The sequence below is a fragment of the Chiloscyllium plagiosum genome, chromosome 3 (genome assembly GCF_004010195.1).
Source record: "Chiloscyllium plagiosum isolate BGI_BamShark_2017 chromosome 3, ASM401019v2, whole genome shotgun sequence".
NCBI classification, from domain to species: Eukaryota; Metazoa; Chordata; class Chondrichthyes; order Orectolobiformes; family Hemiscylliidae; genus Chiloscyllium; species Chiloscyllium plagiosum.
In genome coordinates, this window is record NC_057712.1 from 87,223,420 (window position 1) to 87,245,852 (window position 22,433).

The following is a 22,433-nucleotide window of genomic DNA, read 5'->3' on the forward strand; positions in this document are numbered from 1 at the left end:
TTTAAGAGGCATTTGGATGGGTATATGAATAGGAAGGGTTTGGAGGGATATGGGCCAGGTGCTGGCAGGTGGGACTAGATTGGGTTGGGACATCTGGTCGGCATGGACGGGTTGGAGCAAAGGGTCTGTTTCCATGCTGTACATCTCTATGACTCTATTAGATTAGATTAGATTCCCTACAGTGTGGAACCAGGCCCTTCGGCCCAACAAGTCCACACCGACCCTCTGAAGAGTAACCTATCCAGTCCCATTTCCGTCTGGCTAATGCACATAACACTGTGGGCAATTTAGCATGCCCAATTCACCTGACCTGCACATTTTTGGACCTGTGGGAGGAAACCCACGCAGACACGCGGAGAATGTGCAAATTCCATAACAAATGATAGATAATAAATGAGCATTTTGACTTTACTGAACTTATAAAACTACATTCCCAAATTAAAAGCCATTTAGCTCTAAATCAATTCAAGGGCAAAACCCTTGAATTGCCCTGATTTCTATTCAAGAAATATAACTTTGAAACTAAAAAAAAGGTAAATATTGACATTACTCACTGGAAATTAGATGAGTCTCCAATTTATTAGGACTGATGAACTTTTCCCATTCATGAGTCCCATTTGGTACAATTCTGAATATCTTCTCAGCTGCTACAATTGCCAATGCGTAGGACAGGAATGTTTTATTAATGGTTGTTATAAAAAGTGATCCTCCAGGCTGATTAAGAAGGAATAAGAGATTTCAATTATTTGCAGCTGTGAACAGCACACTACATCATTTTAAATTAATAACCTTTCTGGTCAGCTGGATGTCTGATAATATAGAAACTCATCTTCCAGCTCAAACCTCCTCCACGAATTTTTTTTTTTTAAATTCATTCATGGTATGAGGCCATCACTGGCTCTGTAGCATTTATTGCCCATCCCTAATTGCCCAGAGGACAGTTAAGAGTCAACCACATTGCTGTGGGTCTGAATTCACATGTAGGCTTGACCAGGTAAGGATGGCAGTTTTCTTCCCTGAAGGTCATTATAAACTAAATGGGTTTTTCCAACAATTGGCAATGGATTCCTGGTTATCATAGACTCTAATTCCAGATATTTACTGAATTCAAGTTACACCATCTGCTGTGACCCAGAACATCACCTGGGTCTCTGGGTTAAGAGTCCAATGATAATAGCACTAGGCCATTGCCTCCCCTTTCTACATTCACCTTTCTGTTTATCGATATTGAATGCATACTTGCGTGGGAACACATCTCATTTCTCAGCCTGCCAAGTTAAGGCACAACCAAAGCTTAAAGATACCAAGTGAGCACAGGTGAGTCACCAAGAGCCATGTAACCTATCAAAATGGATCATCCCTACCTCTGAGCCAAGAGGCCCACCTGTTCCAGAGGCATATAATGACATCACCGAGCTGGTTCTTTAGAAAGTACCTACCAAATTGGATCAAGGAAAATTTTTTTAAATTGCAAAAAATATACTATATTCAGAAAAAATCTGTATGTAATTCACAGGTACTAAAGCAGTCCGCACAGTCTTTGGATATAATGAAAAAGAATAAACACTGGAATTTGACATTCCATGCCAAATTGCAAACCAAGTCATTTCTTGCTCATGCAGGACACTATTTACAAACATTGAGAGCAAGGGGAGAGTCTGATGACTGAACGGACCCTCGCTGTGGTTTGGAAGAAAGACTTCAGACAGCTGCCCCAAGTTTTAATGCATCCCTCAGTACATAGTCCTGGAGCTTGGAATGTGGGAGATTGCAACACTTGGTCAAGGTCAACTCCTTGTTCTGGAAGGCCGACAAGTTTCAGGCAGTCCAAAGAGCATCACACACAAAGTTGTTAGTCTTCCAGGTATGGTCAGTGTTTGCCTTGGTGAGTGCCCTGGGGAACAGCTGTAGAACACAAGTCCTGTGTCACGGAGCTGCTCCAAGAAACCTTGACATAAACCACTGCATCTTTCTCCAGGCTTGTTTCACAAAGACACATTCCAGCTGGAGATGTGTGGTAGTTTCTTCCCTGCCTCCACTGTGGCACAGAGGCGCCTGGGGTACAAGAAGGATCTCAAAACTTGTGTCCTTCTCACCACCAGCCAAGTGATGCCTTACTGCTTGTTGGAAAGGTTTCGCAAGGAGACATTCTGCCCAATGACTCTGACAGTCCAGTCAGGAAATGCCCAAAAAGATCAACCCTCTTCTTTTCCAGGAGGGCCTTTAGGTCGCTACGTGCTGACAACTGCTTGCTCAAAGGTGTCTTCCTTTACAAATTTTTCCAAGAGGGACCGGTCATATGGAACAGTCCAAGTGTGAGGAGAATTCCACAGCAACAGCAGGTATAGGTAGAACCTCAGTATTGTAGTAACACTTGGTGTTTGCGTACAGAGGGTCTACACAGTTTGATGCAGACACACACAAAGATGGCTTTCAGGTTGAGGGCGGTGTTGGGTGCACTCTTCCCCCATTTGAAGTGGTATAAGGCTCGGGTGACTGCAGCAGTGAAGGATCGGGGAATGGGCCAGACCTGTGCCACATACAGCAACAGCAAGAGTACCTCATGCCTGATGACTAGCCTTTTAACCACAATGGAGGGAGAGTGGTGCTCCCATTCTGCCCAGTTTCTGCCTCACCTTGGCAATTTGCTCCTCCCAAGTTTTGGCACATGCTCCATGCCTTTGAACCATGTACATTGAGGCAAAAAACCCTACCTGATACAAATCTAATCTGCAGGATAACCAAGCACTAAGTGGGAAAACTCACAGTCCTTACTAACAGGTAAGCTCCATCAGAGGTCTGAGTGATCAAAAATATTATCCTCTGGATGCATCTGTTTCACTCTCAAATCTTCTCATCTCATTTTTTAAGAATACTAAGCCTGTCATACAGGGTTGAGATAGCCTAGGTCACCCTCACCCTACTGGATAACCAGTATGTGTACATATGAGCTATCATTGGTTACCTGAAACATGCAAACAGTACGTTGGTCACACATGATGGGACGCCTGGCTGGAAAATGACTGTCCACACCCAGGAAGCTGTTCTGGGGGGTCAGCCATGTCTTGGGACTTCGGCTGGCAACATAAACGAGGGGATATCACAAAAGTGAACACGACCCAGTAACTGGGACAGTTCGCTACTCAGAGTTACTACAGCATCAGATGGTCAGAAACATATTTTCCACTGGAATTCAGTAAAGTGCATTTACCATTCCAATATGACAACAGCAGCAGCAGGGGAGGCAGCAGCAGCAAGGGAGGCAGCAGCAGCAAGGGAGGCAGGGGAGGTGGCAGCAGCAGCAGCAGGGTAGGCAGCATTCGGGTTTGTCCACTGCCCAGGCTGGCTACATCTTTCCCTGTTCGCTGTTTTGGCAGTGACGGTGGAGAAGGCAGTGGTGAGGCTGCAGTTGATGGGCCTGGCTTGGGACTCATGGTGGTAGCATGGCTGAAGTCCTGAACTGAGAGGGTTTAAGGAGGGGCTCCCAAATGTCCTTCCAACATTTACCAGGCACAATTCAAAAATGTGATGACCTGCCACTTGTGTACATAAATGTAATTCGAATAATGTGCAAGACGTGCAACTCCATCCAGGACAAAACAGTCTGCTTGATTACAGTCATAGACTCCTAGAGATGTACAGCATGGAAACAGACCCTTTGGTCCAACCCGTCCACGCTGAACAGATATCTCAACCCAATCTAGTCCCACCTGCCAGTACCCGACCCATATCCCTCCAAACCCTTCCTATTCATATACCCATCCAAACGCCTCTTAAATTTTGCAATTATATCAGCCTCCACCACATCCTCTGGCAGCTCATTCTATACACGCACCACCTTCTGTGTGAAAACGTTGCCCCTTAGGTCTCTTTTATATCTTTCCCCTCTCACCCTAAATCTATGTCCTCTAGTTCTGGACTCCCCCAACTCACTGAAAAGACTTTGCCTATTTACCCTATCCATGCCCCTCATAATTTTGTAAACCTCTATAAGGTCACCCCTCAGCTTCCAACGCTCCAGGGAAAACAGCCCCAGCCTGTTCAGCCCCTCCCTATAGCTCAAATCCTCCAACCCTGGCAACATCCTTATAAATCTTTTCTGAACCCATTCAAGTTTCACAACATCTTTCTGATAGGAAGGAGTCCAGAACTGCGCACAATATTCCAAAAGTGGCCTAACCCATGTCCTGTACTCAATACATGACCTCCCAACTCCTGTACTCAATACTCTGACCAATAAAGGAAAGCATACCAAAAACCTTCTTCACTATCCTATCTACCTGTGACTCCACTTTCAAGGAGCTATGAACCTGCACTCCAAGGTCTCTTTGTTCAGCAACACTCTCTAGGACCTTACCATTAAGTGTATATGTCCTGCTAAGATTTGCTTTCCCAAAATGCAGCACTTCGCATTCATCCGAATTAAACTCCATCTGCCACTTCTCTGCCCATTGGCCCATCTGGTCAAGATCCTGTTGTAATCGGAGGTAACCCTCTTCGCTGTCTACTACATCTCCAAATTTGGTGTTATCTGCAAATTTACTAACTGAACCTCCTTTGCTTGCATCCAAATCATTTATGTAAATGACAAAAAAGTAGAGGACCCAGCACAGATCCTTGTGGCACTCTATTGGTCACAGGTCTCCAGTCTGAAAAGCAACCCTCCACCACCACCCTCTGTCTTCTCCCTTTGAGCCAGTTCTGTATCCAAATGGCTAGTTCTCCCTGTATTCCATGAGATCTAACCTTGCTAACTAATCTCCCATGGGAATCCTTGTCAAACGCCTGAAGTCCATATAGAACATATCTACGGCTCTGCCCTCATCAATCCTCTTTGTTACTTCTTCAAAAAACTCAATCAAGTTTGTGAGACATGATTTCCCACGCAAAAAGCCATGTTGACTATCCCTTATCAGTCCTTGCCTTTCCAAATACATGTACAACCACTTCAACCTCCAGCAACAGAATTACACGGTTGCAGTTATGTACCGACAACCAGGTACACAGCAGAACATTGCCAATGTTCTGTTGACCTTCCTCTCAAACTTCTGCCACTTTGAAGAAATGGATGGTGCTACCACCACCTCCCAAGTTCTTATCCAAGTCACACACCATCTCACTTGCAAATACATTGTCAATTCTCAAAGTTTGTGAGAAGATTTGTAGTTCGGGTGCTCGTTGTTGTGGTTCTGTTCGCCGAGCTGGGAATTTGTGTTGCAGATGTTTCGTCCCCTGTCTAGGTGACATCCTCAGTGCTTGGGAGCCTCCAGTGAAGCGCTTCTGTGATCTTTCCTCCAACATTTGTGGTGGTTTGAATCTGCTGCTTCCGGTTGTCAGTTCCAGCTGACCGTTGCAGTGGCCGGTATATTGGGTCCAAGTCGATGTGCTTATTGATTGAATCTGTGGATGAGTGCCATGCCTCTAGGAATTCCCTGGCTCTAGGAATTATACCGGCCACTGCAACGGACAGCTGGAACTGACAACCGGAAGCGGCAGATTCAAACCACTACAAATGCTGGAGGAAAGATCACAGAAGCGCTTCACTGGAGGCTCCCAAGCACTGAGGATGTCACCTAGACAGGGGACGAAACGTCTGCAACACAAATTCCCAGCTCGGCGAACAGAACCACAACATTGTCAATTCTGTGTCATGGCTGGATCAAATTACTGCAGCAACTTATCAAAGTTGATTGTCTTCAGATAACAATGTGGTGTCAAAAAGAAATAAACAAGCATGAATTACAATCCTCCATTTTGAGCACAGGTCAAACAGCAATGAGCTAAATTCTCTTGCCATGGTTTAAACCCTAATGAACAATTCTCAACGTTTAACTGTTTCCGGTTACAGCATCTACAAAGACTGTTATAAGTAAAATTCTTAAATTATACACGACTAATCCAACTCTCTTTTTATGTACATTCTATTACACAATGACAGCATTTTAAGAAGGCAGTTCACCACCATTTTCTTGACAGTCATTTGGGATAGGTAATAAATGCTTTTCTTCAGTGTTGCCCAGATTCTGTGAATTAGATTGGATTTTTTTTAAAAACCATACCTTTAAAACTTGGGCAGCACATCCGATAAAAGTTTCCACATCACCGACATGTTCCACAACTTCAGAGGCTATAACAGCATCAAACCTTCCAGGTGATTCCATTGCCATTTCCTCCAGACAGCAAGCTGAATACTGAATCAGTTCTTTCAGGACTGGATCAAATGACTTGTGTACATCCGCTAGTCTGATGTTATCTTCCAAAGGGTCAATTCCTGTGACCATCGCTCCAAGTCTACCAAGAGGCTAAATAGGTCAAAAGTAAAATTACCAATGTTTACCTGGAGAAAATACAATTACCATTTTATAACCAATATGAAAAGAGACAAAACAAAATCCCACAGAAATAACATTAGTTAAATGATTTTCCTGAAAAAAAAATGTACAGAACCCAATGAATACACCCAAAATTATGCCAGGAAAGGGGCACAACCAGTTTGGGCACAAGGCAGTGAACATATGGTAACAGACCTGTTTAAGGAAGCACATCATTTGTACAGGAGAACTGCATAGATATTTGAGGCAGTGAGAAATTCTGTTTTTTTTTTATTTAACCAGGACTGTCTATTTGGTGACCCTGCTGAAGGGCTAGTGGGGTCCACAAGGCTCTTTGTAGCAGAGGGCCGTGAGAAGGGAGTGGTGAGGAGGAGGGGAAATGAGAGTGTCAGAAGGGAGGCAGCAAGTGGGAGTTTCGATGAGCAGGAAGCAGCAAGTTAGATGCAGCAAATGTGATAGAATTAGTAAGTTCTTAAATTGAGAATTCTAAGGTATTAAAAGTATCATGACTGGTTGGCAAGTGCACTCTGATCATCTATGACAACGTCTTGACTGATGCACGAGATGTTTTACTAATTCAGCTGTTGCCTATTTGAAAAAGGTGCAATGCCTAGATATGTTGTCTCTGTTCAAAGAGAACATGTCTATGTATATGCCCTTCCTGAAGAAGGGCTTATGCCCGAAACGTCGATTCTCCTGCTCCTCTGATGCTGCCTGACCTGCTGCGCTTTTCCAGCAACACATTTTTCAGCTCTGATCTGCAGCATCTGCAGTCCTCACTTTCTCCATGTCAATGTATACGAGTGTATGCAGGTTTTGGCGAGCGGATTGCAATGCGAGCCTGGCTGATGGTCTTAAATTAGTAGTCAGTGTAATTACACATTCAGGATTGTTCAACAAGTGTTATCCAATATTGGAATGCTAGTACAATGTTGTGAGGTTTGCAAGCACATGCTGTTTTTGTGTGGCCAGTATTGTGTTGCAAACATCTAAAGAGGTGTGCTATTTGATACCAGTTAATGGAAAGTATAGCAAACATTCCTCTTTTTGAATGTAAATACTTTAGTGATAACCGTTCCTTAATGCATTCTCCTCAGTAACACCTTGATTAATCAGAATTCATTTGCCACCTAATCAGAAATTCTGTTTTTTCATTTTTCTAATTTTTTTTAACTTAATACTTCTATTATTTTTGAAAATTCACTCATGTGATGTAGACATCACTGACTGGGCCAACACTTAATACCTGTCCCTGTTTGCCCTTGAGGTGGTGGTGGTGGTGGCAAGCTGCTTCTTGAACCGCTGCTGCCCATGTGGTGTGGTTACACCTATGATGTCATTGGGAGGGAAATCCAGAACTCTTGTTAAAGAATTATCATTATACTAGGAATTATTATTTCTGTGCTTGTTCTTCGTATATTGTGCTACGTGCAAAGCACTGGGTTCCAATTGGGTGTGGGGGGGGTGTGCGCCGGTGGGGGTGTTCAAAGCAAAATGTCATCCCTCTTGGTCGTAAGTGGACAGTCCTGATCTAACTCAAAAGGTCATAATTCTTGTCATCTACTCTCCAGGTCCCTAACCTTCAACATTTTACTGAGTTAAGGTGCTAAAATGATGCAGGTTATTAGTAAAATGTTTTCTAATCTCTATGTAAACTGTGAATTGATCAGTCATTAATCACGACTCTTTATCGTACCTCACTCAGCAGTCCTCCTCCACAACCAACATCTAAAATTCGAAAGCCACGAAGGGGACGTCCTAATTGCTGTTTTTCACTATGTGTCAACAATGTGTCTCTAGCAAAGATTAGAGAAAGAAAAAAATGATTACCTATATAAAGCATTTCCCCAGAGATCACCATTAAAGTGAAATGGAAAGTTAAAAAAAATTACATCTTATGTTTACTGTGTTCATGTCTGACAGTATGTTCATCCCTTAGGAAAACATGTCCTGATTTACAGATTTTAAAATCAGGACATATCAGTGATATAGATAGTAACTGACTGAATAAATCAAAAGTTGATATGCAATAGTTGTTTCTTTTAACTTAAAATTATTATTGAGATTTTAAAATATGTTTTGCAAAATATAACTAAAGCATTGAGTAGTCCCAGTGAATTTTCTTGGAGCACAACAGTAAAGTTAATAAAACTGGAACACTTCTGATAAAATTATGATTTTGGTGTGTAAGTCATTTGACTTAAAATTTCAAAGTTTATTACAGAACTGAATAGAAACACCACAATGGAAGCAGTTTCACCTGAGGATAGGAAAATAAAGATGAGCATGTGGTCATGCATTAAAGCAATAAAAACACAAATGCTCACAAGCACACAGTGTCTGTTTTTTTTTAAAAAGTGCATTATAAGTAATACAGCTTCATATAATTTAAAACAAACCCAAGGACATATTGAGCAAAAAGATTCCTAGGTTTTAGAAGGAACTGACACTGGGAAAATTCCAGAAACTTCCTGCTTCTACAGCCGTGTTCTAGTTCCCAAACAGGGGTATACAATGCTGATGACAACACTACTACACCATCCACCACCTTGCAGCTAATTGTATATTCCACAGCTCCCACCTCTGGAGCCTGCCACCATCCCAAAGTGAAAGCTGAACATGGACACAAAGTATTAAATGGCTGTCTCTAGTACAATTCAGCCAGAAAGCAAATATTGAATGTTAAGCAGGTTCAAAACTGGGCAATGATCCCAATATTTGGTTTCCAACTCAAGGCCTTTTTCTTCTGCAATCTTTTTAATGTGAAAGATCAGAGTGGTTTCCCCCAACGACTAATGGAATAAGATCACTGTGGTGTAAAAGTGTTAGATGCATGCCCACACAATTTACTTTCACACTATTTGAAAACAGCCACAGATGAATAAGGTCCTTTAGCTCATTCGATTTAATTCTTCTACATTATCAACTCTTATCTTTCAATCTCAGATCTGGTACAGCCTCCAGGCAAAATAGGTGGTCACTTCAAATAGGAAATGCAATGATGGCTTTCAAGTAAAATTTGGAGTAGTGGCAAGCAGGAACTACTACTTCTCAGTTGTGGGTAGCTCTGTAATTTTACAGGAGACTTAAGACCACCAACAGTCCCAATTTTCTCTAAGTCTGGCGGTTGAACTACAAAGCTACCTGAAGGTCCTTTCCACTCAGCAACTGTCAGGTTGTTTTTAAAAAAAATTGTTAATTGTCAGTTAAATTGCCATTGCTGAAAGTCATTACTAAGTGCAGAGCAGTGATTGGAGAAGCAGTGAGAGCAGGGGAAGTGGAGCTATCTTTGGAAGCACAGACTATGTGGAGGAGTAAAAGCAACAGATAGGAAATCCATGATTAGAGGTGCTTTACTGCAACTGTGGGAAAAAAAGAAGGAATCTATGATTGAAAGAGCAATCGCTGCTCCTCCAATCACAAATCTGGCTAGTCCCAGTAAATGTTCAGCTTGTCCCATCCTGCTCTCAGACCGCTAAATGCTGATGGTTGCAGTGAAGACTTTGTTGTCCCACTGTTGGTCTAATCCACTCCTGGGGATTCTTACCCTTGTAATGCAACAGTTTTAGAGCTGGCAACCATGGCAATGTACTCATTCTCGTGCATTCTGGGTTGGACTCTCTTGTTAATGCCAAAGCAACTGTCCAGGTGGATGGAGTGTTTCAAAGCACCCAAATTATGCCTCCAATTGAACTAGCATTTTGAAATTCCAATTAGTGATTACGTTATGAGGGGCTCTGCTCATTTTTAAAATTAGTATTTGGATTTAAGCTTCTTCTATTTTAATAGGACATGTAGTTTATGGGTGAAGCTGAGGGAAACTAATGGCATTATTCACAGTGCTTTCACAGTCTGAGAATACTATCGGCCTAGGGGATCTGTATCGCGAAGAGTGGTCAGCAGTAAAGTTATTAAAAAAAGCTACAAAATGTGAATCTATGAATATCTTCCACTTAGCTTCAATTAAGTTTAATACCTTCTTATGTCATTACCTGTATTCCCTATACAATGTCTGTCCACTATATGCTGGTCAGTGACATCCTCTTCAGTGTGAATTGCCCCTCCTTTCTGAAAAAAACCCTTAATTTTTTGCCACTCTTTTTTTTTAACATGCAGAATACACTATCTGAAAATGTGACGGAGGTAGGTCTAATCAAAGCATACAAAGGAAATTAGATGGTTATCTGAAAAGGAAGCATATTCACAAGGAAGGAAGGAGAATGACACCTAGTGAACTACTACATTTGGGAAACCATTGCGGAGAGAATTGGTCAAGAGCAACAATTTCCTGACTCTATAATTTCCATTGCAGTGTATTCTTCCTCTTTGTTACTAAAGGAACTGCATACTTATCTATATGCGTTGCAGTGGGCATGTTGGTTGGTTGTTAATGCAAGATCCCTGATAAACCAACAATAGACAATGTATAAGACTTGGGGAGGGGTGCACATGAGGATACACCAAGGGTGCTTAATACACTTGTACCGGTCCTGTTCCTTACAGGCGTTCAGTCACCCAGTCTCATTCACCCTTTTTGCCACTTTCTTCAGTTGTCATTTGTGACTAGAGTCATAGAGATGTGCAGCATGGAAACAGACCCTTCAGTCCAACCTGTCCATGCAGACTAGATGTCCGAACCCAATCCAGTCCCGCCTGCCAGCATCCAGCCCATGTCTCTCCAAACCCTTCCTATTATATACCCTTCCAAATGCCTCTTAAGTGTTGCAATTGTACCAGGCTCCACTACTTCCTCTGGCAGCTCACTCCATACACTTACCACCCTTGTGTGCAAAAGTTGCCCCTTAGGTCTCTCTTATATCTTTCCCCTCTCACCCTAAACCTATGCCCTCTAGTTCTGGACTCCCCGACCCCAGGGAAAAGACTGTCTATTTATCCTATAAGGTCACCGCTCAGCCTCTGATGCTCCAGGGAAAATAGCCCCAGCCTGTTCAGCCCCTCCCTATAGCACAAATTCTCCAACCCTGGCAACACCCTTGTAAATCTTTTCTGAACCCTTTCAAGTTTCACAACATCTTTCCGATAGGAAGGAGACCAGACTTGCACACAATATTCCAACAGTGGCCTAACCAAAGTCCTGTACTGCCGCAACATGACCTCCCAACTCCTACACTCAATACTCTGACAAAATGCCTTCTTTACTATCCTATCTACCTGTGACTCCACTTTCAAAGAGCTATGAACCTGCAATCCAAGGTCACTTTGTTCAACAACACTCCCTAGGACCTTACCATTAAGTGTACAAGTCCTGCTAAGATTTGCTTTCCCAAAATGCAGCATCTCACATTTATCTGAATTAAACTCCATCTGCCACTTCTCAACCCATCTGGTCAAGACCCTGGTGTAATCTGAGATTACCCTCTTCGTTGTTCACTACACCTACAATTTTGGTGTCATCTGCAAACTTACTAACTGTACCTCTTATGCTCGCATCCAAATCATTTATGTTAATGACAAAAACACCTGGTCCCTTTACATACAACCTCTCACCTTTTAATAAATTGTCCATACATATATTCCTCCGAGCAAAGTGCATAATTTCACAGTTGTCCCACATTATATTCTAACTGCCATGTCCTACCCATTCAGTAAGACTGTCCAATTCTTCGTGAAACTGCTTTATATCTTCTTCACAACACATCACTACTTAGTTTTATAATTTTTGCAAATTTAGAAATATTTGGTCCCCAAATCCAAATTATTGACACAGTATTACCCATTTAAGTTTCTGGGCCATTGTAAACTTTGTCTACATAGTAGACTTTTGACATTACTGATCCAAGATGGTGGTGGACTATGTGATTTTATATATAGAACATAGAACAATACAGCACAGAACAGGCCCTTTGGCCCACGATGTTGTGCCGAACATTTGTCCTAGCTTAAGCACCCATCCATGTACCTATCCAATTGCCCCTTAAAGGTCACCAATGATTCAGAAAAGGCCTAGCACTCTCAACCTATCCCCGTACGACCTATTCTCCATTCCAGGCAACATCCTCATAAATCTTCTCTGCACCCTCTCCAAAGCTTCCACATCTCCCCGTGTCTGCGTGGGTTTCCTCCGGGTGCTCCGGTTTTCTCCCACAGTCCAAAGATGTGCAGGTCAGGTGAATTGGCCATGCTAAATTGCCCGTAGTGTTAGGTAAGGGGTAAATGTAGGGGTATGGGTGGGTTGAGCTTCGGCGGGTCGGTGTGGACTTGTTGGGCCGAAGGGCCTGTTTGCACACTGTAATGTAATGTAATGTAATATAATCTAATCTAATCTAATCTTTCCTAAAGTGAGGCGACCAGAACTGCACACAGTACTCCCAATGTGGCCTAACCAAGGTCCTATACAGCTGCAACATCACTTCACGACTCTTGAATTCAATCCCTCTGCTAATGAACGCTAATACACCATAGGCCTTCTTGCAAGCTCTATCCACCTGAGTGGCAACTTTCGAAGATCTATGAACATTGACCCCAAGATCCCTCTGCTCCTCCACCTTACTAAGAACCCTACTGTTATCCCTGTATTCCGCATTCTTATTTGTCCTTCCAAAATGGACAACCTCACACTTGACAGGGTTGAACTCCATCTGCCACTCCTCAGCCCAGCTCTGCATCATATCTAAGTCCCTTTGCAGCCGACAACAGCCCTCCTCACTATCCACAACTCCACCAATCTTCGTATCATCTGCAAATTTACTGTGCTGTATGTATTAGTAGGTATCATATGTTATATCATAATGTTATATTATGAATATTTTTCATGTCTTTGTGCTCCATTGATCACCAAAATAAAAAGAAACAAAGATAAGAATTGCAAAATACTACAACATTTTTTTTGTTAAACACCCCATAATCAAAATACCAGCATTAGAATGTGTAGTTTAAAATACTGGTAACAATCTATTGTCATCGGTTAGTTTTGAAAATATCAAATATCAATTAGAGTTGCTTCATTCTTGATGACAGTTCCTTGTCTACATGACTATTAAACTGGTCCAGTAATGCCAGAGCTTTTTGTTTGGTCTGTTGAAAAGGGACATACAATGAGCTGCTGCTAGGAGCCAAAGTTAACTGACCTTTTGTGAGATTTTACAACTTGAAAGAATGTACAATTGCTGTAAGTGATGTAGTAGTTCTTTCAAGACTTTCCACTGCCTATATACATCATGGCCTTTTAATGTATTTTCCCAATTCATCTCGGCCAACAAGTCAGTTTCCTTTATTCAAATTTTAACACCCTGATTTCAGATTGAACTACCTCATTTTCAATCCATCTATCACATTGTGGTCACAGATCCCTAAAGATTATTTTACAACATGATTATTAATTCACCCTTTTTAACTACATAACTTTGATCTAAAATAACCCATCCTTAAGTCAGTTTCATAGGTCAATTAAGAGTCCATCATATTTATGTGGGTTTGGAAACCTGTAGGCCAGACTAGATACTGGACATTAGTAACCAGATGAGGTTTTATCATTATTGTTTCATGATCATTGAGAGATTTGCTACCATAGGATTTGAACTCCAGAGGATTACCAGTGTTTCTGGTACACTACTCAAGTGACTTACTTCCCCTTCCTCATATTCTTATGTATCAGGGTGGACTAGTTGATGTACGTAGAAAAATGCTGCTTGCAAAATTCATCAGGCATGTGTATTGCAGCTATACAGGACATTGGTGAGACCACTTCTGTAATACTGTGTTCAATTCTGGATTCCCTGCTAGAAGAAAGATGTTGTTGTACGTGAATGGATACAGAAATTATTTACAAGGATGTTGCCAGGGTTGAAGGGTTTGAGCTATCGGGAGAGGCTGAATTTGCCCTGGGAGCGTCGGAAGCTTAGGGGGTGACCTTATAGAAATTTATAAAATCATGAGGGGCATAGATAGGGTGAACAGCCAAACTAGTTTTCCCAGGGTAGGAGGGTCCAAAACTGGAGGGCGTAGGATTAAGGTGAGAAGGCAAAGATTTAAAATGGCAACTTTTTCACACAGAGGGTGTTGCACATATGGAATGAGCTGCCAGAGGTGGAGGAGCAAGTTGGTACAATTACAGAATTTTTATACAGAATCCCTAGCGTGGAAGCAAGCCATTCAGTCCATCAAGTCCACACTGACCCTCCGAAGAATATCCCACCCCATCCCATCCCCAAATCTCCCATGGCTAACCCACCCAGCACGCAGATCCCTGGACACAATGAGCAATTTAGCACAGCCAATCCCATCTTTGGATTGTGGGAGAAAACCAGAGCACCGGGAGGAAACACATGCAGACAAGGGGAAAATGTGCAAACTCCACACAAGACAGTTGCCCGAGGTTGGAATCAAATCCGGGTCCCTGGCACTAAGGCTGCAGTGCTGACCACTGATTACAACATGTAAAAGGCATCTGCATGAGTAGATGCATATGAAGGGTTTAAGAGGGATACGGGTCAAATACTGGCAAAAGGGACTAGATACGTTTAGCATATCTGGTCGGTGTGGATCAGTTTGACCAATAGGTCTATTCCCATGCTGTATAACTCTATGTATCAAAAATGTAGCTGAAATCAGTTCAAAATAAAAGAAAATGACATTACGATCTATTTGTACATTCACTCCTTTTCTCCATTTAATTTCTTGCAACACTGGCTTGTGTAAGCAGAACCTACGGAAGAGTTTGGAAAACACATTTCCCGGGCTGAGGCAGGGTTACAAGTTTCATCCAAAGCAGAAGTCACCACCATGAGGTTCTATTAATTATAAAAAAGTATATTTGTAATAACAAAAGATTTTAAAAACACAAAATGTGATGATATGAATAAAGCAAATCAATACAGTGATGATGAATTCCTTCTGTCAAAGGGCAGTGAATCTGTTTTTATTCTTTACTGCAGAGGACTGTTGAGATTGGGTCATTAAGTATATTCAAGGCTGTGACAGAGAGGTTTCTAATCAGTAAGGGAATCAAGGGTGTTGGGAAAAAGGGGAAGAAAGTGGGTTTGAAGATGATCAAATCATAAATGGCAGAGCAGTATGAGCTGTATGGTCTATTTCCATGTCAACATCTATTGTCTAATAGCTGTGCCATGTGCTCATGTGACAAATTAACATACCCCTCATTTCCAATAGCAAATAATAAGGAATTAGAAAGACGTTTTTCCCAGTCTCCTTAATGTGACAAATTCTAAAATTAATCAGCATGTTTTTACCATGGATGTAGGTTTGTTCGCTGAGCTGGAGGGTTCATTTCCAGACGTTTCGTCACCCTACTAGGTAACATCTTCAGTGGACATCTATAGAAAGCAGGAACTGTCAGCAGCGCTTCGCCCGGAGGCCCACTGAAGATGTTACTTAGTAGGGCGATGAAAACATCTGGAAATGAACACCCCAGCTCAGCCAGCAAACTTACATCCAGAACCTCAACTTGGGCTACAAATCTTCTCAAAACTCGCAATGTTACTAACATATGTGGAGAACTTAAATGTTACCATACCGGATAAAAGGAACACGGAGGTCATTCAAAGCATGTAGAGCTCCAAATTCTCCGTTTCGATCCCACCATTTTTGTGATAAAGCCTGAAACTTCTCCAATTCATCAAATTCCACAGTTGACTTTGATGTGCTGTATTTTCTAAAAAAGCTAAGAAGCAAATTATAGTAAATAATGCATGTTAGAACCCCTTCAAAAATCAGCAGGTTTTCATAATAGGTGACATTTGAAATTCGATGTTGTATGTAGATTTCTATAGGAAAACATTTGAAAAACCATTCAGGTCAGTCTGACATTTCTTTGATAGCCAACCTCACCTGCTTTAAATCAAGTCCAACAGATCATTACAGCATGTGATATTTTACGAGCGACATTATTTCAATCATACCCATAACAAAAGCCATTATATTGCTGTTAATTTAATAAGTTACATTTTCTTTTGAAAAAGCATCTAAAAAGTGTTTGCCTGTTCACCCATGACTGGACGGAAAGGACGTTTTGATAAAGTACAAGCCTCTATTTATAGATATAGCAGGATAGTTGGAGGAAACAAAACAAATCACAAAACAATGAAAAAATGCAGCTGGCACATGAAGGTCTAATGGCAGTTTCTCATCTTGGATTTAAGATTTTACAACAAGCACCTGTTTTGCTTAGTGATAGGTCAAAATATTGTAGGTTCAAGTACTGCTGTGACACAAACTTGACAGGTATTTCAGTGCAGTCTGCGGCAGTACTGACTGCAGTTTCTGCTTTTTGAAAGAAACACTAAACTGACAGTTGCTCACTTGTTTCTGGTGGATCTAAAAGATCCTATTGTATATTTTCCACAAATTGCGTTCTTCAGCTGACCTCGCTAGTCTTCACTCTTCAATAGATGATTAATGTCATCTTGCTGTGCAAACCTTGCAGCTACCTTTCCTAATTGGTGACTACACTTTGAAGTTGTATAGTAGAAGAGGTTTCCTGAGGGACCAAAAGCCACTATGTTGAAGCAGAAACTGTTCCCATTAGCAGAAGAGTTAAGAACCAAAGTGAGACATTAAGGAGTTAATTTACTCTGCTGACCTTCAAGAAATTGGATGTCCTCGGGTAGGGTGGTATGTTTCTCTGTTTTGCAAGTAGAATGTAAAAAAATTTACATTGCAATCTCCTGCTATTTAGAATCAATAAGAACATTGTAGTTAAAATTCTAACCACATCCCGCAATTAAAAAAAGATTTACATCAGACTTTGCCATTAAGGAATGATCTACATCACATTGTTTATGGGAGTAATCAAATCACTACACTGCATCCTGTGGCAGGGGGCTGTCTTGTGAGCATTACTGATTGTGATGTGAATTCTTGCATAAAAGGAAGAACTGGTCCCTTTACACAGTTCCGCAAGCATTGCAAAGAGTGTTAAGGGTTCCTCCAAAAGGTTGTACTTAGAGTCATAGAGATGTACAGAACGGAAACAGACCCTTCGGTCCAACTGGTCCATGCCGACCAGGTATCCCAACCCAATCTTGTCCCACCTGCCAGCACCTGGCCCATATCCGTCCAAACCCTTCCTATTCATATACCCATCCAAATGCCTGTTAAGTGTTGCAATTGTACCAGCCTCCACTATTTCCTCTGGCAGCTCATTCCATACACGTACCACCCTCTGCATGAAAACGTTGCCCCTTAGGTCTCTTTTATATCTTTTCCCTCTCACACTAAACCTATGCCCTCTAGTTCTGGATTCCCCCACCCCAGAGAAAAGACTTTGTCTATTTATCCTATCCATACCCCTCATGATTTTATAAACCTCTATAAGGTCACCCCTCAGCCTCTAACGCTCCAGGGAAAACAGCCCTAGCATATTCAACCTCTCCCTATAGCTCAAATCCTCCAACTCTGGCAACAGCCTTGCAATTCTTTTTTTGAACCCTTTCAAGTTTCACAACATCTTTCCAATAGGAAGGAGACCAGAATTACACACAATATTCCAAACGTGGCCAAACCAATGCCCTGGGCAGCCGCAGCATGACCTCCCAACTCATGTACTCAATACACTGACCAATAAAGGAAACCAACCAAACGTCTTCTTCACTATCCTATCTACCTGTGATTCCACTTTCAAGGAGCTATGAACTTGCACTCCAAGGTCTCTTTGCTCAGCAACACTCGAGAGGTCCTTACCATTAAATGTATAAGTCCTGCTAAGAATTGCTTTCTCAAAATACAGCACCTCGCATTTATCTAAATTAAACTCCATCTGCCACTGCTCAGTCCATTGGCCCATCTGATCAGATCCTGTTGTAATTGGAGATAACCTTCTTCGATGTCCACAATACCTCCAATTTTGGTTTCATCTGCAAACTTACTAACTATACCTCTTATGCTCACATCCAAATCATTTATATAAGTGATGAAAAGTAGTGGATCCAGCACAGATCCTTGTGGCACTCCACTGGTCACAGGCCTCCAGTCTGAAAAACAACCCTCCACCACCACCCTCTGTCTTCTCCCTTTGAGCCAGTTCTGTATCCAAATGGCTAGTTCTCTCTGTATTCCATGAGCTCTAACCTTGCTAACCAGTCTCCCATGGGGAACTTTGTCGAACACCTTACTGAAGTCACATTCACCGACCTGCCTTCATCAATTCTCTTTGTTACTTCTTCAAAAAAAAACTCAATCAAGTTTGTGAGACATGATTTCCCACACACAAAACTATGTTGACTATCCCTAATCAGTCCGTGCCTTTCCAAATACATGAACATTCTGTCCCTCAGGATTCCCTCCAACAACTTGCCCATGTCCAAGGTCAGGCTCACTGGTCTATAGTTCCCTGGCTTGTCTTTACCACCCTTCTTAAACAGTGGCACCACGTTAGCCAATCTCCAGTCATCCAACACCTCACCTGTGACTATCAATGATACAAATACCTCAGCAAGAGGCCTTGCAATCACTTCCCTAGCTTCCCACAGAGTTCTAGGGTACATCTGATCAGGTCCTGGGGATTTATCCACTTTTATGCATTTCAAGACATCCTGCCCCTCCTCCTCTGTAATATGGAAATTTTTCAAAATGTCACCATCTATTTCCCTCCATTCTATACCTTCCATGTGCTTTTCCACAGTAAATACTAATGCAAAATAATTGTTTAGTATCTCCCCCATCTCCTGCGGTTCCACACAAAGGGCTACCTTGCTGGTCTTTGAGGGGCCCTATTCTCTCCCTAGTTACCCTTTTGTCCTTAATGTATTTGTAAAAGCCCTTTGGATTCTCCTTAACTCTATTTGCCAAAGCTATCTCAGGACCCCTTTTGCCCTCCTGATTTCCCTCAAGTACACTCCTACTTCCTTTATACTCTAAGGATTCACTCAATCTATCCCATCTATACCGGACATTCCTTTTTCTTAACCAAACCCTCAATTTCTTTAGTGATCCAGCATTCCCTATATCTACCAACCTTTCCTTTCACCCTAACAGGAATATACTTTTTCTGGATTCTGGTTCTCATTTCTGAAGGCTTCTCATTTTCCAGTCATCCCTTCATCTACGAATATCTGTGCCCAATCAGCTTCTTGCCTAATACCGTCAAAATTGGCCCTTCTCCAATTTAGAACTTCAACTTTTAGATCTGGTCTATCCTTTCTATCCTTTATTTTAAAACTAACAGAATTATGGTTGCTGGCTCCAAAGTGTTCCCCCATTGACACCTCAGTCACCTGCCCTGCCTTATTTCCAAGAGTAGGTCAAGTTTTGCACCTTCTCTAGTAAGTACATCCACATACTGAATCAGAAAATTTTCTTGTACGCACTTAACTTCCTCCCCATCTAGACCCTTAACACTATGGTAGTCCCAGTCTATGTTTGGAAAGTTTAAATCCCCGACCATAACCACCCTATTAATCTTATAGATAACAGAGATCTGCTTACAAATTTGTTCCTCAATTTCCTTCTGACTATTAGGGGGTCTATAATACAATCCCAATAAGGTGATCATCCCTTTTTTATTTCTCAGTTCCACCCAAATAACTTCCCTGGATGTATTTCTGGGAATATCCTCCCTCAGTACAGCTGTAATGCTATCCCTTATCAAAAATGCCACTCCCCCTCCACGCTTGCCTTCCTTTCTGTAGCATTTGTATCCTGGAACATTAAGCTGCCAGTCCTGCCTATCCCTGAGCCATGTTTCTGTAATTGCTATGATATCCCAGTCCCATGTTCCTAACCATGCCCTGAGTTCATCTGCCTTCCCTGTTAGGACTGTTGCATTGATATAAATGCAGTTTAATTTAATCAGCCCTACCTTGTTCTCTACTTTGTCCCAGCCTACCCTGACTGTTTGACTCGCCTTTGTTCTCAACTGTACCAGTCTCAGATTGAATTCTTTCCTCACTATCTCCCTGGGTCCCATCCCTCCACCTTACTAGTTTAATTCCTCCCGAGCAGCTCTCACAAATTTCCCTGCCAGAATGTTAGTCCCCTTCCAATTTAGGTGCAATCCAGCCTTCTTGTACAGGTCACTTCTACTCCAAAAACGAGATTCCAATGATACAAAAATGTGAATCCTTCTCCCATACACCAGCTCCTCAGCCATGTATTCATCTGCTCTATCCTCCTATTCCTGACCTCACCAGTTCGTAGCACCGGGAGTAATCCAGATATTACTACTCTCAAGGACCTCCTTTTTAAATTTCTGCCTAACTCTCTGTAATCTCCCTTCAGAATCTCAACCTTTTCCCTTCCTATATCATTGGTTCCAATGTGGACAATGAACTCTTGCTGGCCCCTCTCCCCTGTGAGAACATTCTGCACCCTCTCTTGATCATGGCACCAGGGAAGCAACACACCATTCTGATTTCTCGCTGCTGGCCAGAGAAACATTTGTCTGCACCGCAGACTAGAGAGTCCCCTAAGACAATCGATCGCTTGGAACCCGACGTACTCATTATATTAGAGCCAGTCTCAATACCAGTAACTGGCTGTTTGTGCTACATCCCCCTGAGAACCCATTGCCCCCTACATTTTCCAAAACAGCATACTTGTTTGAAATGGAGATAGCCACAGAAGACTCCTGCACTACCTGCCTACCTCTCTTATCTTTCCTGGAGTTAACCCATCTCTGTGACTGTATCTGAGACTTCTCCCCCCCCACCATTGACTGCCATCCATCACATCCCCTTGCTCTCGTAAATTCCTCATTGGATCAGTTGGAGAGACAGAAGCATTCTATCTGATAGGATTCGTAACCAATGGCATTTATTGCAGATATAATCCTCAGTAAACTCTCCCTAAACTCCCACATCCGACAAGAAGAGCATTTCACTGTTTGTTAATTTTCCCAGACGCACTCAGATGTCCAGTGATACATGAATTCAACAGCAAAGGCAGTAACTGTTGACTCTGTCAGTTAGCAATGTGGGTTTTTCTCTCTCTCTTCTGTTCTCTTCCATTCCACTCCCTCCACCCCCCCCCCCACCCCACCCGACCCCCTGCACTGACCTCACCACGTGCTTCCTTTGTCTGTTCTTCTCCCTTTTAAAAGTGTGATTGTTTTGACTTTTCTTTTCTCCAAAGTTCCAAAACAATGCAACAGCATATAAAACAGTAATTGCTGCTCCTGGAATTCGAGGCAATCACCTCCAATACCTAAAACACCTCAAAGGAGCAGCTGTTACAGTCAGAAATTGTTCCTGTCCTCCATCTTGGATTACCCAGCTTGCTTAATAAATGTTGGCTGTTCACAGAAGTTTATGTATTGCAGTCGCATCAAGTGTGTCAGAATGTCAAGAAAAAGAACCAAACAAAAGGACATAGATTTAAGATGAATGGCAAAAGAATTAAAAGATGCCAGTGGTGAGGGTGTGAAATGCATTGCCTCAGTGTGTAATGGAAGCAGATTCAATCATGGCTTTCAAACAAAAACTGATTAAGCGTTTGAAAGGAGAAAAAAAAATGCAAGGTTTCAGAAGGGTAGAGAAGTGGAAATTGCTAAATTGCTCTTGCAGAAATGGCAAATGCAGAACGATTTGCAACCATCCTCTGATTCTAGGTCTTTGGCTGAAAAAGTTTAGCCATCACCTCGAGTATCACATTGAGTTCTTTCATCTCAAATTTTGCCCTACATCTGTGAAGTGCTTTTGTGTTTGCAAGACTATAATATAAATGAAAGTTATTACACAAACAAGTTTTCTTTCAAGTTCCATCAAAACTTTCATCCTTCAGTGCTTCAGCCACTTCACTTATTTCTTCATTCTTTTTCCCTAATTTTCTTTGCCTATTCAAATACCAGGAGTAGAGGCCCAAAAACTCTAAAATGGGGAGAGATCACGGAGTCAACTTACACTCCTAATATATCTTGAGACACTGAGGAAAACAACTTATATCTATAAAGAATTATACAGCATGGAAACAGACCTTTTGGTCCCACTCTTACTCACTGACCAGACATCCCAATTTGAGAATCTCATTTGCCAGCATTTGGCCTATATTTCTCTGAAGTCTTCTTATTCATTTACCCATTCAGATGCATTTCAAATGTTGTAATTGTACCATCTCTACCTCTTCCTCTGGCAGCTCGTTCCACACATGCATCATCCTCAATATGAAAAAGCTACCCCTTAAGTCTTTTTA

General features: G+C 41.9%; 1 protein-coding gene across 1 annotated transcript in view; it reads right to left on the bottom strand.

The window, feature by feature from the left end:
• Positions 1-22,433, bottom strand: part of coq3 (coenzyme Q3 methyltransferase) — a 36,854-nt gene that overhangs the window by 5,858 nt on the left and 8,563 nt on the right. The window contains exons 2-5 of the mRNA XM_043675179.1: positions 15,826-15,972; positions 8,029-8,128; positions 6,060-6,302; positions 555-714 (exon numbers count right to left, since the gene is read on the bottom strand). Coding sequence (XP_043531114.1) covers positions 555-714; positions 6,060-6,302; positions 8,029-8,128; positions 15,826-15,972 — 650 coding nt within the window. The remainder of the gene's footprint in view (positions 1-554; positions 715-6,059; positions 6,303-8,028; positions 8,129-15,825; positions 15,973-22,433) is intronic.